At 42.3% G+C, this 19,276-nt stretch overlaps 1 protein-coding gene and 3 non-coding genes across 4 annotated transcripts; 1 reads left to right on the top strand and 3 right to left on the bottom strand.

The window, feature by feature from the left end:
- Positions 1 to 1,560: 1,560 nt before the first annotated feature.
- Positions 1,561 to 16,992, bottom strand: LOC131293583 (insulin-like growth factor-binding protein complex acid labile subunit). Its single transcript, XM_058321661.1, has 4 exons — positions 16,066 to 16,992; positions 14,053 to 14,613; positions 13,779 to 13,970; positions 1,561 to 1,638 (listed from the first exon to the last, which is right to left on the bottom strand). Exons 1-4 carry the CDS (start codon positions 16,990 to 16,992, stop codon positions 1,561 to 1,563), a joined length of 1,758 nt encoding a protein of 585 aa, XP_058177644.1.
- Positions 6,252 to 6,323, bottom strand: Trnah-gug (transfer RNA histidin (anticodon GUG)). The gene has a single exon. It is a non-coding gene; the product is annotated as a tRNA-His (tRNA).
- On the bottom strand, positions 9,725 to 9,796 carry Trnah-gug (transfer RNA histidin (anticodon GUG)). The gene has a single exon. It is a non-coding gene; the product is annotated as a tRNA-His (tRNA).
- Trnah-gug (transfer RNA histidin (anticodon GUG)) lies at positions 13,104 to 13,175 on the top strand. Its single transcript has one exon. It is a non-coding gene; the product is annotated as a tRNA-His (tRNA).
- Positions 16,993 to 19,276: the final 2,284 nt, after the last annotated feature.

Below are 19,276 nucleotides of genomic sequence, written 5' to 3'. Positions count from 1 at the left end.
TAGAGAAGTCGGTTAGACTTCACTCGAGGGTTGGCTGGTTCGCGGGGGTGCACGGAGGCTGCCGGAATTGGGATGGGAGGAGACGATTAATTTGCATTTAATTTTCGGTTTCTTGAATGTTCGAGTCGGAAATCGAAACGAGCTATCTACGCCGGGGTCGTACACTGTGAACTTTGGCTGTCGCTTTTTTTCCTAACGGTCTCAAATTCTTACACACTCACATACACATATAAATGCCCATTGGCCGATTGTGAGTGTTTAGAGAAAGATGTTAGAAAGTTAAAGTTAGCGTCAGAAGTTTTTGATAGCTTGTACTTCACGACTCATTGGACAATTCCGACTGAGAAATACATACTCGGTTATGGCATATCGGTAAGCGGAATTTTGACAGCGAAGCACAATTTTGCATTGATTTCAATACTGATGATGGTCTCGCAACGTACCACGAATTGCTGATTTTTTTTCTTATAATGTAGAGTGTAGTAAACAAGTGATAAAAATTAGTTTGGGTTTTCACAGGTTTTCTTATGCTCTATGGATAAGGATATATATATGAACTAAATGAAATGTACAATGAATTGACGGCTTCCACCAGAGATTAGTGAATTGATATCAAATGTAAATTATATTTTCAAAACTAAAGTTCAATGTGAAAAAATTCAAAAAAATTCCAAATTTCTCAACGGTACCAATGCATCCGTCAAAACATCGTTATTACAAAATATTCCAAAAATCCTGAGCCAAAATTACTAAGGTTGTATTTTAGAACACTACTGTTCCATAGACGAGACAGGATGTTTTCTGGTCTTTACAAATTTGTTATTTATCCGGCCAGAGGGTTAACGATACTTTATAATAATAATTAGAAATTTAGGTAGAATGGAAACACACTGAAGAGGATTCCTTTTTTCGACAAGTTTTTTTTTTCTAAAACATAGATAGTAGTATAATAGAAATTTAAATGGATAAATAACAAAAAGACTGATTTTTGTCCTCAACGTCGTTAGGAGAGACGTACAATTTAATTTATTACTTTTTTGTAGTATGTTAAGCTTAATGTCTTAATTTCTTTAAAAAAATCATACTAAAGAAATTTCGCCTCAGTTGGCATGCCGAATCATAAGGTTGACAAAAACGGTGTTAGCCCGAAAAATAACCATCACCCAGTAATGTCCGCTAAATTCTACATGGCTTGAGAACCACTAATTAAAACATGTCGTTCTTTCTGTGTTCAAATCGAAACATTTATTTCATTCGTCCTTTATCGCAGATTTTTCATCGAGGAAGACTAGCAGCATCTTCCTACGGACAAACAATGTCCTGGGGTAAAGTAGGAATGAGTCGTTTTCGGTTGTATGTTTTCATTTTTGAAGCTGTGGTGTTTGTTTGTTCGTGTGGATTGTTTTTTTCATTCTTCAAACTTCTTCGACTCTTTAATTAGCCCGGGAGCAACGAAATAATTTTTCATACGGTGAGCGTGTGTTATTTGTTATTTGTTTTTCCATCCCGTTGGCTTCCCATCGCGTCGCAGCCTTACTACGGTCCCCATTTCTGTCCTCCTCATACCATTGTGCGCTCCTGCGCCTCCATCGCTTTCCCGATCGTGATATCACGCTCGTCCGGAATGTTGTACTCCAGCTGCAGGGGCGAAGGGCGGGGACGTGCCACGTGGTAGAATGCCGACAGTGGTTGGAGGGATGACAAAGTTTTCCATTTTCCCAGCGCAGAGAATGAGGGATAAGTGGCACGAAAAGTGATTTTCCCAGCAGCAGCAGGAGGCAGCATCAGGATGATCCGCGGGAAACCAGGGCCATGGTTTTGCGTTGACAACCGGAATGGACGGGCAGCAAAGAGGTGGTGAGGGGGTATTTCACCCGTATCGACCCAGGCAATGAATGAGGCCGGCGGTCAGCAGGATTGTGGTGGCGTGCACGGGTTTCCCACAGACGTTGTTGGAGATAGTTGGGTTTTTATCCCAGTGCCATAATTGTTGTCATTTCCCCAGGCAGGCGATGACGACCGTGATGTTGCGATGGTAACCAACGACAAAATACATGCCAACACAGTCGTTAACAAGCGTGCGGACAGCATCAGTTTTGGCGACCCGTTCCGACGAGTGGTTTGTGTGATTGTTGCGTGTTTTGGGGTGTTTTCGTTTTTTGTTTGTTTGTTTCACATTTGCATTACCAGTTTTCCAGGATCGTGTACAATCATCGTTTCCGTCGGCCCGCAGGCATGTGTGGGTGTGTATGTGTGTGTGTGGGATCCGACACCACGAATCCAACCGATGCCGATCGTTCAATTTCCATTAGGACGCGAGAAGGAAGCATGTTGCGAAGAAGACGTCGCAAGTAGTTTATCGAGATTTGTAGAAGGATTGCACACGGTTTTTTTTCAATAGATTTAAGATAGAAAGAGAAATATAAAAAAAGAAAAAAGAAGAATAGTAAATACGAAGAAAATTTTTAAAAAATCATTTGATAACAGAAATATCACAAATAAGCCAGACTAGTATAATAACCGACAAGAAACGAAAAACAACACAGAAAGCTTAAAATCGTTGAAGAGATACGAAAGGGAAATAAATCAATTAGCAGTTTATCGGATTTCGGCTGCTGCGGAATTGAAAGCGCATCGCCACTGGAGCAAGCTATAAAGCCTGAAAGCGTTCCCTGGCGGTGGAAAGCGACTTCGTCACTGGTCGGACGGTGGTGCCGTGTCTGCAAACCATCCTCTTCCGGTGTACACCACTCCACTCGTCTCCCTCCCCCCTTGCTGTCTGACGGGAAGTCCTGTCTGGTGCAGGATAAAACCGCCACAACCGAGTCGGCCGCAGGTTGGATTGCCCCGTTGAGAGGAGCTAGAATATCGACCAATATTTTTTCCTTTAACGCCAACGAGTTTGTTACTAGCTACCGCCTATCTTGTAGGCCGAAGCGGAAATAGTTTAAATTGAGTAACGAGATAAGCAAATGAGCGTGGATTTCAGTTAATTAAATTTATAATTTTAATCAATTACCGCAAACCAACCCACGATCGTTCATTCGGCATGATCAGGGAAAGAGATGGGAAATCGTTCGTTTCCGTTTGATTATTCGCTTGCGCGTTCTGTAGTAGTTAAGTGGAATGCTAGTCAAACGTATGGCATACTTTTCAGGATTGTTAAATGTATAAAGTGCTTTATTTTTCTAAAGACTGAGTGGATAAATTATAAGGTTATTTTAAGCGATAGCTTAACGCTTACGTCGGTTAGAAAATAGGCCTACGAGTGCTTTCATTCAATATATACTTAATATACTTACTTACTATATTTTTACTTTATATCATTACTTAATTATATTTAATTACTTTTGCCAACGTTTATCTAGTCCCAATAAAACTTTATGATAAGTAAGTTTAGGTTTTACTCACAAGTAACGGAGAATTCATATCAATAGAAAAAAATAGCTTCGAAGGCTCTCTACTTTATGAAACATTGATCAAATAGATATATTTTGCTTTCCATGTGTATCATATTTAAAAATGTTTTATCAAACAAAACGCTACAAATCGATCTGCTGACTAACATTAGCAGTTGATTCATGTTTAAAGCAAAGCTATAAATACCGATAAGATATTTTTTTTGAAACGGTTATACATTTGATCGAAAATCGAAAGCTCAGTTTTACACAAGATATGGTAATTTCAATGCAACTTATGCAATTTTGTTTATTATCTGCATTTTCCTCGGGGGAATTATTTACATATGAAAAGAAAAGATTATGGATTAATCTAATGACCCAAACAGCAACGAAAAATGCTTTTTAAATATTTCAAGCATTTCGAAAATGTAAACGAATCGAAAACTGTCGCTTATTTCCATTATTTTTAAAGTCATCAGCTCTTGCTTGTACTTTGAAATTGTTTCGCACTTTCCACCCTTTTGATAGCAAACCGAGAGTTTGCGTTGCCTGTTATCCTGACAAGCGGTACTCGGGAATGTCCCGAATTTTCATTCTCCCGCTTCCATCGATGGGCTCCTGTTTACGATGTACATTGTTAGGTGCTTTTCAATTCGGGGAAAATCGAAATTGTCCTCAACAACGGCCTGCCCCGGGGTGGGAACACCCTGGGCACAGGTCACGTACTGTGGGACCTGGGCGGGGGAAGTAGTTGAAAAATAAACCGAACCGAACACAATAAAAAAGGCGAATCAAGAAAAGAAAGAGCTCCTTCTCAAATGCACAGCACAACTTCGGGAGGAAGGAAGAAAATAAATTCTCTAGGTCCAATATCGTGATCCGTCCCTTTCGGTAAGCGTGGAAAAAAGGTCTAGCCCAGTTCTTCGCTAGGGAAGTGCAAACAATGGCACTCCCGCATAGATTAAGCATATGCGGGATCGCAAAGGGCCCGAGATAAAATGCTCTCAGTGGCCGATGATAAAAATAACAAACATCTGTTTCCCACTCCACCCATCCCCCCCCCATCCCCAACCCCACTCTTCCCAAAATGCCCCATCATCGGCTTCATCAGGTTCACAACCGGCAAACAGCATCCTTCGGGATCATGTTTCGAGTTTCTTTCCGAAACTCTGATCCTTCTCGTATTTTGATTCCTTGCGAACTGGTCCACCACTCGCACTACAGATACAAACAAAAAGGCTTTTCTCCCGGGGACCTTATTTAAAAGTATTTAAAGTTTTCCTCTCGACGGATATGAAAACTTCAACCGAAGGGTTGGAATTTCGAATCGTGATGTTGGAAGCTTGACTCACTCACTTCCGGTTACGTAAACTGTAACAGGATTTTATATCAGGGTCTTTAAAGTGGACACCCCGAATGGTTGACTATACAACTCCTACCCCCCACCCAAACAAATGCCATCCTATCCGAGGGGCCAACGAGGAAGATGACTCCTTTTTTCCGCTGCGCTCTTTATGGCTTACCATTCGAGATGGAACCGAGTGGCACCGGGGAAGGTGATAAATGTTTCGAGCACGAGAAAAAGGACACTCTGAGGACGCTCTGCCAGTATCCGTATAATGAAGGTTTATGATACGCCACACTCAACCTCGACCGGAAGGGCGCGGCGCCAAGTCAATCCGAATACATTCCCTGCCTTCCTAACGGTCGGATCATTTGTTCTTGTGCCATTTACGGCCACGAAAAGCACCCTTTCAAACAAACGTAGGGGGAGGGAGGTTCGGAGGGATGTCATATTTGTAATGATTAGCTGGGCTGGAGTGTGAAGCCCTGGAGCGCACCCCGTGGTCTGAGTCGCGGTCTCTTGGTATCGATCAGCAACGGAGCAAACATCCATCAGCTCCGGAAGAGGATTTTCGGAGTTCGTTTGCTGTTTTTCTTCGCCCTCCCCTCCTGTCGCCCAAGAGAAAAACTGAGAGTAGCTCCTATAAGCTCCTTGAAACTTTTCCTCATTAATTGGCCAGGTTGTGTAACACCCCTTCCTGCTTGGCTTGAGCCGGAGTAAACGTGTGTTTGGGGCAAGTTTTCAATGCACAACTCCAGCTTGCCAGAGCTTGCCTCGCCTCGCCATTTTGGTTTGGGTTTGGGGGATCCGTTTTCATCTATCCTTTCGTTTCCGCTCACTGCGCGGAAATCGGAAACAAACAAAAGTTTGTTGAGTTGTTGGAAACGAAAAAAAACTTTGCACTCTCATCGTTTAGTGTCAATAGCTTTAAATACGTGCTGTGCGGAAGCGTCAAATCTGCTTAAGCTTACTTGGTTCTAGGAGAATTTAATTAGCACAAGAAAATAATGTATGAAAAAAATTAAATAAAAAACAAGCAGAACAAACACACAATCAAACATTCAAAACATTCAAACGAAACTATAAACATCAAATTTGCAAAAGACGAACGTACAAACTTAAAACAAACTGATATAAGTTTTGTTATTGATACCACACCATAAGTAAAAGCCATGAGTATATGTTGCAGAAAGTAAGAATAATTTGAAAATGTGGTATAAAATAGTCTTCGGAAGCTGCCTAAAGCTATGAGTACGATTTAATACAAATTCGTTTATACAACTTTGAGTAGTACACGGTCACAGGGTTCTTTATAACTACTTCATTGAGATCAAGTATGTAAGATACACCTGGCCACGGATCCTGCAGTTGTAATATTATTTGTACTCCTACGTCTTAAAATACTTTTGAATAAAAAAAAGAATAACTCCTTTCCGTGACAATGTTCTCTTCTTACCTTCTCCTTTCTCTTCGTCCGAAGAGAAGATGAGGGCAGAATTTCACATTGCCGTGACCAGGATTCGAACCTGGGTTACTACGGCCACAACGTAGGGTCCTAACCACTAGACGATCACGGCTACTAGGATACTGTACATGTCGACAGCTAACTGGCATTTGGGTTCCAATGGTGAGCAAAACATATTGGCTTACTGCGCATAATTTCTTCTTTTTTTTCATTACAGCCGGCTATGAATTTCGTGGTCTTAATTCTCTGGGGTGATAAGGTATTGCGTTGGAAGCATTCAACCCAGTCGGTTTATTTTTAGCGCTCAATATGCTTGGCTCAGCAAAAAAAAAGGGTTTACAATGACGTCGGCGATGGTAAGTCAGACCACGATCGGTAGGTTTAACATTGCCACTTTCAGTTACGCAAACTGGTTAAGCGATGACTGGTTTCATATGATGACCAAAGAACGAGATTTCGATACGAACCGGTTCAGCTGTTAATGTGAAAGACAGACATTTTTGGAATATGGCTAAGCAGGGCAGTGTTTATTGACAGCCCGAAGAAAGTCTTGATCTTGTTTTCGGAAGTAACGCCACGCTGTGAAACTTAATTCACTTTGTCTACTGCTGTTTGTTTTAGTTTAATAAATATAAGGCTAGGCTTTGCTTTGCCCTGTTTGCATTATTTTACTATTCTTGCTGGGCACTCGTTCAAACTACTTTTTCAATCCATACAATCCTAGAGTTATCTTTGGTTTGTGATGAATGAATGAATGAGGTTCGGTTGAATGATTCGAGCATCTGTCCGGTTAGTACGCTAAATGCATAATGCTTTGGTGTAGTTTTAAGTCCGGATGGCAAGAGTAGGAAGTAAGGAAAAACTTTGGGAACAATCCAACCTTTTCCATTAGTACGAACGCGTTCGCTATTCGAGGGCTGGTAGAAGAAACTTTGCTGAAGCCATTACCGCTAACTCGGACGAACCGCGTGACGTGATTTAATTATCCGTCCATCCGTCCGCTGGCACCGTTCGATTCGTCCGATTCGCTTTTCGCTCGTTCCCCATCAGGACGCGATCGGTGGCCACGAACGGACGATAATTACAGCGGCATTTCCAGTTGGTCCTTCGGTGGTGCTCATGGTCAAAACGCGGAAGCCCGAAAAATTCACTCGAAAGAGGATGGAAAATTAGATTGTCCACTGCCAAACGCCAGCCCGACACACCCTCGGGGAGCGAAGGCACGCATTACGGTGCTTCGTTTTTCGCTGGGCACAAAAGTTCATCGGTCGAACGATTAATTATTAACATTTGCCAAAGACATACCGTCTCACTGAATGGCTTCTCGTGGGAAAAGTGTATGGTTGTTTTTTGTGTCGGTTTCCCGAGAAGTGGGAGAAAACATGGGCTAATGGGTGTTTGCTGCCAGAATGCAACATTTGGCGGTTGCCAGACTGGTAATCGATTAATTATTAGAGTGGTCAATTCATTTGAGAATGTACGACAGAACGCCTAGCCAACGAGTGATCCGTTCGAAAGTAATAAAAAAACGAAATGCGGAACGAGTATTGATAAGAGGGGCATGTAAGCTACAACCGAAAGAATTTTATTTGAATCAGATAAATTTTCTACATGTTTTCTTTACAAATTAGTTTTTCAAGCTACACATTTCCATCAATTTCTATCGCTTGTTGAGTAACCCGTGTATCTTACAAGCGCAATAGACATTTTTCGATGAACATTTGTTTAATGAATCTTATAAAAAAAACATCTGAAGTGATGTTGTAAAGTTTTTAGAGAACCCTTTTAGCGCTTAGTATGAGTTGGTTTTTACATTTGAATGTTTTTAAATGTTGTTTTAATTTTAATCTATGCTTCCAAAAACACATAATGGATTCTTACAGTCGGCATAGACTCGTAAAAGTAATTCATCGTAAGATTTTCATGTTTTAAATTCCTTATATTTTTCTATTGAATAGAAAATACTGAAAATATTAAAATTAATAAACAGTTTATTAAAAACTTTCCTCGACGGCGTAAAATTGATGAAAATAACTATTTAGAATACAAAGGTGTTCCTCAACCTCATTGATTCGACAGTTTTACGTAGATGATCTCAATATATTACTTTAAAACCTTAAACGCTTTCTTAGAGTGCTACGCATGAGTATTTAGGATTGATTTGTTTACGAAACACTTCTTCCAAAATGTTACATAAAAAACTGCTTAATGTGGCCTTTTTTATCACTAGTTTCATAAAATAAACCAAAGAAATTCCTTGAATGCTGTACTTTTGCTTGTGCTGTGACAATTTGAAAAAAAAAAACAGAGATCCGAAATTAGGTCATGCAACAATCACTTTCTTCGCGAGCAATATTTACGCGACTGTCATTGAGTGCGTTCCACCCGAATAAACATTCTTCGGTGAAAGTTCTGACTTTCTCCAGAGTCGGAAACAAAGCGGGAGTCAGTAAAGACAGCAAAAACAAGACAAAAATCAGGAAGGAAGTCAACCCATTCCAAAAGTCATGCCATCGGATGGTGCTTTATGCGTTGTGCAAACTTATCTGGCACTTACGCTTCCAGCTCATTTATTCGAAAAGACCTTCCGACGAGGAAAGGCGGCAGTTCAGGCGAGCATTGGTAGGAAAAACTATATCTGCCCATCGCTCTCTGGCCTTGGCGAACGGGCCGAATGGCGAACTGGGGCAAGTTTAAGCGAACTCACGTCGCGCGGTGGTGGATAACCGTCACCCTTCGGCGCACGGGCACGGGGGGCAAATGGGGGTGTAGGGCAGTTTTCGTTTTTCGCAAACTAGAATTTATGACAAATCTGGCAAACCAACGAGACGCAGTCGTTCGTTTCCGGCACATCACTCGGGAAGAACCAAACGGCCGGAAAATGACTTTCGTTAAGCTTCCGGTTTGGTTCACATTTGCTATGTTTTCCAACCCGGGAGTCGCTCCGCAACGTTGGATAGTCTCCAGTTTTTCCGCTTTTCCGGGTAAGGAGAAAGGAGTTCTTTCATCGAAGGATGCTTCAGAAGCACGTAAGAAGCATTGGAAATAACTGGTAAGAAACACCTTTGTTTGTCGAACTACTCGAGCGACCTCGTACTCACCAACTGAAGCAGGGTTGAAAGGATGAAATATTTGTTGGCACTGAGCCGAATTAAAGTGCTTCGACTTGGACCCGAGAAATCTGCAGGACGAGTCGAGTGTGGATAGGCAAATAAACATCTACTAAACCATGCGACTGGTAAGTAGTAGACGAGACTAGTAGTGTAACATGGGTGGCGCACAACACTTCCCACAGTCAACTCCTCTCTAGAGAACGTTGAGGCTATAAACACTTAACTCTCGGAATGAAAACAGTTTTTAGTGCCAGAGACGTTACACGTTGATTGTACGTTGATACTACTCCAAATTGTTCGAATTCAAAGAAAGTTGATAACAGTTGAGAGTTGAACATAAAAAGTATCCAAACTCCTTTCCGTGACAATGTCTTCTTCACCCGAAGATGAATTACAACATTGCCGTGACCAGGATTCGAACCTGGGTTACTACGGCCACAACGTAGGGTCCTAACCACTAGACGATCACGGCTACAAGGAGATCGTGCATGAAACGCGAACAATTTCAGTCAGGTTCTCTTTCAGCAAAGCACCTCCGTCCACTGGATATTTGAGAGGCAAAGAGGGAGATTTATTTTTAGCAATCAACTTTCTGAGCTTAGCAATCATACACTTACAAAAAGGTCATTGGAATAATACAACGAAAAATGTCCATCTACACACATTTGCTCAACGTTGACCACTAGGTTGTTTATGTTCAAGTACAAGTGGATTTGCAGTTGAAATTTTGTGATTTAAAATAGCAAAATGGTGCACAGTTGAGCAGCTACGATCAAATTTTGACTATTCTTTCTCGCTGACCATAGAGTGGGGTTTTTAGAAGGCTTGGTCATCAAATTTTACGTCGAAGAATCAGAGCGTAATGGTTGTGTACTATGGTTTTTACAAAAAAAATTCACCTCGGAATTGGATCTATGTTAAAATTTATTTTTTCAATCAATTTTTCAGAGTCACAATAACTGACCTGCTACCTACGATAAGCGTACCCCGTCATAATTCGCTTCATATTAATTTCTACTCTGCTCCCTTACCCCCATATCTTGTGAATGAGAGAAGCAGCAGCGTGATATCACATGGAATCGAGTCTAAATATAACTTGTTGGGTGTTTCCCGTCCAGTGTGAATTTCACCATGGAGCGAATGTCACGTTCATGCCAATGTATCTAGTGTTGGATAATGAGCACAAGAGCTATGTAGCTCACTTTGCTCACGTCGCTGAGAACTAAACCAGCTGCCTGAAACAAGATTTCTTGGTAACTAGTTGACTTCCTAGCATCGGTGCGGTGACTTAGCATCGAGCTTGTTCTGTAACAAGCTTGTGGCTCACCAAACTCGTTTACTCAGGTGACTCTCCAAACTCTCCTGCTCAGCAAACTTGGCCGCTTAGTAACCTTACCAAACCAAATTTAGTCATTATTCATCCGAGAAGTATCCTAGTTTTTATTTTTTTTTTATTTTTTGACATTTGATGGTTTTTAATTTACCGGTAGAATCGGATGTGGCCAATGGAAAATATACTAATTTAACTTCTTATCTTCTTCTTGGCGTAATGGTCATGCCTGTCCCAGTTAAGGGGTCTTATAAGACTTATTTCTTTTGTGTTCGTCGATGTTGAGATATAGTCAGTCCTCTTGGTACAGGGGAGGGTCCGGTCATGGTTGGGATTCGAACCCACGGCGTCGAGGCGGTGGTGATAAGCCCCGGCGGCGCTCATGGGTCGATTTGGTAATATTAGATCTGAAACTAAATAACGCTCGTTATCAAAATCGATAAGCTAGCAGAAAACGAGACTCGATTTTGAACGATTCAAACCGCCATAAATGAAGCTGGAACTAGTTATAACATAACTTGGGACTTATTAGTTGTAAATTATACTTTTAACAACTTGAATATGGATGCTTTCGTGCTCAATAAGCCTCATTTGATTGAGGTGTTACTTTTTTAAACCAACGAAACATAACAGATTCATAAATGTTTACAGAAAACATTTCCGTTAACATAACAAAATGCCGTTAGTGTTTTCGAATTTGTCAAAAATTCATTTTTGAGTTTATGTGAAATTAGTTGTTGAGTTTGACAGATAAATTCGCATAAGACGATTAAAAAAAATAAAACTGTTTTGTTTTCATCATACGGCAAACTGGACATTGGTTAACTATGCTGAACTTTCTGAGCCGCCGAGATTGGCGAAGCACCTGTACAGGTCGGTTTTGTGAGTCTCCTGTGAAGGTGAGTTTAGTGAGCTAGGTTTAGTTTTGTTAGGCTAGGTCGAAACAACACTTTGCTGAGTTACATAGGTGGTTCATTGCATTGAGCTGCTTGATTCACTAGATGTTGCTTTCTCCACGGTTCGTTGATTCGCTTGCTAACTGGTTCGAGTGGGTGAGGCCACGTCTGGTTCCTCTAGCACGCCTACTGAACTTTAATTGATATCTACCTATACAGCCGTGATCGTCTAGTGGTTAGGATCCTACGTTGCGGCCGTAGTAACCCAAGTTCGAATCCTGGTCACGGCAATGTCTAAAGAAGCTCGGTAAAAGTTTGTGCAAAGTTTGTTAACTATGCTGAACTGACTAAGCAGCCGAGATTGGCGAGGCACCTGTATAGGTGGGTTTTGTGAGTCTCCTGTGAAAGTGAGTTTAGTAAGCCATTAGCTTGTTTCAGGGCTAGGCCGAAACAATACTTTGCTGAGCTACATAGGTGGTTTATTGCATTGAACTGCTTGATTCACAACAACCACTCACTGAAAAGAGCTATTTGACACAACTACACTAGACGTTGCTTTCTCCACGGTTCGTTGATTCGCTTGCTAACTGGTTCGAGTGGGTGAGACCACGTCGGGTTCCTCCAGTACGCCTACTGCACTTGTATTGATACCTACCTCTATAGCCGTGATCGTCTAGTGGTTGGGACCCTACTTGCGGCCGTAGTAACCCAAGTTCGCATCCTGGCCACGGCAATGTCTAAAGAAGCTCGATAAAAGTTTGTGCAAAGTTTGTTAACTATGCTGAACTTACTGAGCAGCCGAGATTGGCGAGAGGCACCTGTACAGGTGGGTTTTGTGAGTCTCTTGTGAAAGTGAGTTTAGTAAGCCATTAGCTTGTTTCAGGGCTAGGTCGAAACAATACTTTGTTGAGCTACATAGGTGGTTTTTGCATTGAACTGCTTGATTCACAACAACCACTCACTGAAAAGAGCTATTTGACACAACAACACTAGACGTTGCTTTCTCCACGGTTCGTTGATTCGCTTGCTAACTGGTTTGAGCGGGTGAGGCCACGTCGGGTTGCTTCAGTACGCCTACTGCACTTGTATTGATATCTACCTCTATAGCCGTGATCGTCTAGTGGTTAGGACCCTACGTTGTGGCCGTAGTAACCCAGTTTCGAATCCTGGTCACGGCAATGTCTAAAGAAGCTCGATCAAAGTTTGTGCAAAGTTTGTTAACTATGCTGAACTTACTGAGCAGCCGAGATTGGCGAGAGGCACCTGTACAGGTGGGTTTTGTGAGTCTCTTGTGAAAGTGAGTTTAGTGAGCCAATAGCTTATTTTTCAGGGCAGGGCTTGGTCGAAACAACACTTTGCTGAGCTACATAGGTGGTTCATTGCATTGAGCTACTTGGTTCACAACCACTCACTGAAAAGAGCTACTTGACACAACACTAGACGTTGCTTTCTCCACGGTTCGTTGATTCGCTTGCTAACTGGTTCGAGTGGGTGAGGCCACGTCGGGTTCCTCCAGTACGCCTACTGAACTTGTATAGATACCTACCTCTATAGCCGTGATCGTCTAGTGGTTAGGACCCTACGTTGTGGCCGTAGTAACCCAGGTTCGAATCCTGGTCACGGCAATGTCTAAAGAAGCTCGATCAAAGTTTCGTTCAACTTTGTCCGGGATGACTTGAAGCACATTGTCACGGAGAGGATAGATTTTTTTGCTACAGCAATGGTAGAATTTGTTTTTGTTGTAAAACCTGCTTCTTTAATCATTGCACAATCGTTTGATTGTCAATTTGAGTGTCAGTCAGTCATTAAGTGTGTGATTAATGACATGTTTTATGTTAGTAAGAACATAGATTGTTAATTAAAAATAATCGTATTTTTATTAGTTTTTCCTATGCTAGTTTCTAAACATAATACACTCACAGATACAGGACGGAATTACATAAAGCTCGCTCATATTATAATAAGTAACAATCGTTTACAGTCCACCGACACTGCTAAACCATATCACCAAAAGTGCATACATCTGATAACAAATGAGCCACAGACAGAGATTCGCGAAGGGATTATTTGATGGACGGCGAGTACTGCCGGACGCAGCCCGAATGAGGCACACTGAGGAAGAAGTTAAACCCACTCGAGGTTGCGGAGGTGGGCGAGGTTGGACTGACGGTGGTGCTGGTTGCCCCGGCCAGATGCCGGGCAGCCTCGTGATCCTCGTGGCTACTCACATGCTGCGCTAGGCGCCATTTTTCGCTCTGATGTTCCGAGTGTCGCAGAAGTAGCTGGATCAGCTTGAAGGCACCGAACACGGCAATCGCGCCCGACATGAGCCAGATGACGGTAGACTTGGTGTCAAAGTCGTCCTGGATGGGGCGTGTATCGACGTGTCCCTCGTGGAAAAATTTGTAGCGGTTGAACTCCTGCAACAGTAGAAAATCACATCGAGATAGGGCCCATCAAACTCTAAGCAGCCTTTAAGTTCCCTTCAGTTACCATACGTACCATCTCGCTATCGGAGGGCTTCGGAGGCGGCTCAACGACGACGATGTCCCGATGTTTGCCGCGCTCGTCGGTACACTCGATGCCCGTCGCTGTCAGGATGTGGACCGCGTCCTCTACGATGTAATCCTTGCCGTAAATCACATTGTGACCATGGTGTGGCACCAGTTCCTGCACCAGAAATCGACAATCCCATGGGTTATCGTACAGTTCCACCAGGGTGAGGCTCTCCAGCAGCGATGTGTTGATCTTGTGAAACGCATTTCGGCTCATGTTAAGCACACTCAAGTTTACCAACGGCCAAAGAAAAGCGTCGTCCGCGAGCTGGTTTTGGGCTAGATCAAGCGTGTGGAGCTTTGGCAGATCCTCGAATACATCGCGGTCGATCTCGCTGATGGCATTTCCGGACAAGTTGAGACGCACCAACCGTGGCGTGTCACTGAACAGTTTGAGCCCGATGTAGTCAAGCACGTTGGCAGAGAGATCGAGATCGCGAAGGTTGCCGAAATCCTTCAGCACATATTTGCTCACGGTCTGTAGGCGGTTGTTGCTGATGTTGAGCACCTTGATAGAGTAGAAAAAACATCTCGTGGAGATAGTGTGAGGCAAAGATTGTACGGTTTTAAATTCAAGACTGGACAATGGATACAAAGTGATAAGAGATTGTGGGAAGCTACTTGCTGCACGGGGTTGCAAACTATTGTTGCTTAAATGAAGATCAAGGATTTTATACATCTCGTTAAGTTCTTTTAAGCATTGAATTAATCGGCTGCACTACTTTTCCATTTTATTTTCTTTTTTGGGGTCATTAATTGTTATAGTAAACATAGAAATTGGTAATTCACGATTACTATGGAAACGGTATATTATACATAAATTAGTTGTGCAACTGCGAAGCATTCAGTTTAGGAACCACTCTTCAATATTAATTAATTGCAACTTTGAAAATCAAATATTTCGTTCCTAAATAGCTCCGTACTTGGAAAAAAGTTGCTAGACGATAATGTTCTCCCCAAACTGGGGAAACCTCAATTGAAAACATTAATTTTATAATTTTGTTTTTATTATAATCAATGTTGCAAAACAAAAATCCATGCCACAGCCTACTTATACTTTTGTGTAAGGGTAGCCAATTCGCACCTACAGGAACGGCTTCGATTTGGGTTGGGATTTTATTTCGTTGTTCTTAACTTCCACGACCTTCCAGCGTTACAATTTTGTTGAGTCGATTTTCTAACGGTTGTTACCGCAGGATATCCCGAAGTTTCGTTGTTTTAAGACTAAAAAATTTCACTGGATGGTAAATGACGTGTAAAATCAAAATAGTTAGCTTCATGCCGACATTATTGAAATATATCAGGTATTTAAAGGACTGTAAAGATAAAAATTCAAACATTTTTCACTTTTGTAGTTGAAACAATAACTTTTGTTTTTGTTATTTGAATTAGGATATTTGAACCTTGTTGACATACAAATTAGAAACAGTTTGATTTTACACATCATTTTTAATGGGGGCAATTATGTTGACTACAACATTGGAGACAATTTGATTTTGTACAACACATTCTTTTCGTTCATATTTCTATTTTTGATGGAGCTTTTTAGTAAAACTTCCCTACATTTTTAATCTAGTCATTACGGGTTATTATATAAACGGCACGATTTTGCCGTTTTTATGACTACCAGGCTGGAATTTTGCTTTATGTTTGAAGGTACACCAAAATGTGTATAACAAGATTAAGTTATATAAATTTGATAACTACACTCAGACTGTTTTTCCAGATTAATAAAGGTCCAAAATCTTTCCGTAGTGATGGGTCGACCATGATACTTTGCTTAAAAGGTTAAGGATAAGGACCAAATTTCGAAACACGCTGAAATTGTTTGAACTCTCGAATTTCAAAATACGCTGAAATTTTTTTGAAAAAGGACTTTCTGATCTTTTTTTATAATATTGCAAGAAAGTACTTGTACTCAAATTGAACAACACAATTTTACAGCTTTCAAAAACCTTACCTCTAGATTGTACAGCCCCTTAAAGCTTGCGTCCTCGAGCTGGTCAATCCAGTTGTTGCTGAGGTCCAGCACGCGCAAATCTCCATTGCTTTTGAAGCTTAGATTCCCGATCGCGCCCAGTTCGTTGCCGCTCACGTTGAGGAACGTAAGCCGGGGCAGGTTGGCCAACAATTCCGGCTCGAAGCTACTCAGCTGGTTGTCCTGCAGCTGCAGGGCCTTCAAGTGTCCGTTGCCGGCGAACGCGAGCGGATGAATCGTGCGGATGCGATTGTGGTGGAGCGCCAGGTGTGTCAGCTTACCCAATCCCCGCAGCATCCCTTCGCCGACGGTGGTGAGTAAATTCTTACCGAGGTTTAGGTAGCGCAGGTTGGCGATGGGCTTGAACGTGCCCTCCGGCACGCTGGCGATGAAGTTGGCCGCAAGGTTGAGCTTGGCCAGTGCCGGGTAGCGCCGGAAGGAAAGTTCGTTGATCGAGCGAATCAGGTTGCGGCGCAGGTCGAGCACCTGAAGCGAGTCGAGGTCGTGCTCACTCCAGGACTTGATCGTCGTGAGGTTGTTGCGCGACAGGTTCAGCGTCTCGATGTTTCGCAGTCCGTTTAACGCGAAGTCCTGCAGGTTGTTCACGCGACTGTCGCAGATCTCGAGCGTGCGGAGGTCGTTGAACCGGATGAAGATGGCGTTCGGGAGCTCCTGCAGATAGCAGTGCGTGATTTCGATCGCCAGCGGATTCTGGTTGTGCTCGCGGATATTGCGCAAGTCCTCGACACGGCACGCTGTCAGCGAGACGGCGTCATTGGATTCGTCCAGCTCAACACCGGGACCTCCACCGTACGAAAGTCCGTCGACAGCACTTGTTAAGAACATCCCATTTCCCACCAGCAAAGACAACAGGATCGTCGCAAGAAGGGTCGATAGATTGTGCCTCATTTTTACTAATTTTGATACTTAAATATCAGTTGAAATTAAAACTAGGTTTGACGGGGAAAACAGTGAAGCAAAATGTGCTTTCCCTAGTACTTATGTTTTTGCCCTTTCTTAACCGTTGAAATTTTACGCACTGCACTGCAACCCCGTTGAAACTTTGGCAATTTTATTTAAATTATTTAACACAACTCACTAAGGGGACCAACCCAACCACCGCTAACCCCGCTTCTCGCCAAAATTGGAAAACACTGGTGAGGAAAACTCATAAAAACACAGAACGCAAAACTTTTAAACCACGCTTTTCTCCCGGCTCTTCCCTTCCGTTGCGGACACTTCAAAGGTAAAGGGTGTGACTGGCGATTTTCCCTGGCTAGTCGTACGTTTGGTTTTATTTCGATGGTTTCCCGTCGATGTACAGTTTTTTTCCGTAGGCCTACGACCATCAACAGGGGCCACCTTGTACGAAGCAAACAAATACAGCCACACGAAGCACTCGGATGACAATGTGTTCGAACACCGGGAGGTTGGTAATTTTTACGCACACAAATTTTCTTCCAATTGCGGTTGCGGTGTGGTGAGGCAACGTCCTGGGTTATGCAAAATGGCTTACAATTTCACTCGGCAAAACCAAAATCACGCACTTAAACACACCGCTCTTGTTCCCGCTGTGGTAGGATGGAAAAATGGTAAAGGTCCCCGCCAGCCCAGGAAAACACGAAAAACGGTGATCACTCCTTTACTTGTGGGCCTTCTTTTTGTCACGAGGTTTGATAACCTCAGCTGGGCGGAATGTTCCCGACACCGTACTGGCCAGCTGCGACGGCTTCTGTCAACTGTCAGAACGGACGTATTTAAGTGGCCGACCACGGGTCGGTTGCGGCCAACCCCCGGGCACTAGCAAATGCGCGTTCGCGCCGGCGGGGGTTTGCGCGAATGATAATGGCGATAGAAGTACCTATTTTTATGGGACGGCTTAGCGCGCCGCAGGGATTTCGTCGCGGCCATCAAACGGTCGCGGTGCGCTGGTTGTTGGCTGAAAGAAAATTGGCCAAGGGGTATGGCGAGGGGTGGGGGAGGGATTCGACTTCAGACAGAGATGTTTGTTGTCTTCGTCAGTCGGATTATCTTTGTTGTGCGAGCAATGGCGAAAGGCGAGCGGGCCAGAATGGTTTATAGTTGGCCAATCTGGTGCCAAGTAGGGTTAAGAGCTATGACGAATAGAGTGCAAATGGTGGTCAAAATACGGTATACTTATGTAGATGCATTTATGGCACCGTTTCGATTTCCCGAAAAGTAAATTTAGAGAGCAATGTTTTCTCCTGCAAAAGCTCAGATCGGAAAGAAAACACCAATGTATCATATATGTTCTTTTTTATGTTTTATAATGTATTTTTTTAATTTAGTGAACTTGGTTGTGTTTCAATTTTATATAAAATTGATTGTTGTAAATTCTGAACCATTGTAAATCTAATTAAACCATTGAGTATGTGAAAATTATCATCTAAAATTTATTTATATTATGGTTTTGTTTCAAAGCATGGCACTAGAATTTTACACAGCTTTTCAATAACAACTTTCTTGTTAGTAGAGAGTAGATTTTCCAAAAATTTAAATTTTATTGATGTATGTGTTGTTGATTCACAGGTAAATATGGTTTCCCCATATAAAAATCCAACAACACAAAAAAAACCAAAATACAAAACACACAGAAAAAAAAGATGAGGTTATGAAAAACTTATTCTACATTTATTTCTAGAAAGGGTATTCTAACATCTCATTAAATGTTGTTTTTCTACACGAAACAGTTAAAATAAGTATACCAGAAATCAGAAATCTCTTAAAGTAATGTGAAAATATCACAAAAGTGAAAAGAAACGTTAGCGTGAATTAATGTGCATGTCTCATAAATTACTTCCTTCTATGAAGACACTCAAATCGACAACAATATAGTCGTACGGCAATAGATTGTTCTAAAATTGTGTTGGTAGAGTACACTACCGAATTTCTGTCGCATGAAAAAACCGTTCTCTAAAAAATAAATAACGGGGCCATTAATACACGTTTAACCCACTGTCCGTCACCTCGACTGTTCTCGGTGAGTAACAGGAGCTGAACGCCCCAAGACTCTGCTTTGCAGCAATATAGTATTGTTCACTCTCACAACTATCTCACTCATTAGGAGATCACGAGATACTTCTTTAACCTTTGAGCAGGTGGAGTGCGTATTGGAGGGTGGTGTTTCGTGAACGTCACCTAATTTATGACCATCGAGGGACGACCACCCCGC

This window comes from Anopheles ziemanni, chromosome 2, assembly GCF_943734765.1.
Source record: "Anopheles ziemanni chromosome 2, idAnoZiCoDA_A2_x.2, whole genome shotgun sequence".
Taxonomy (NCBI): domain Eukaryota; kingdom Metazoa; phylum Arthropoda; class Insecta; order Diptera; family Culicidae; genus Anopheles; species Anopheles ziemanni.
Note: the sequence above shows the minus strand (reverse complement) of the source record. Positions and strands in the feature narration are given on the sequence as shown.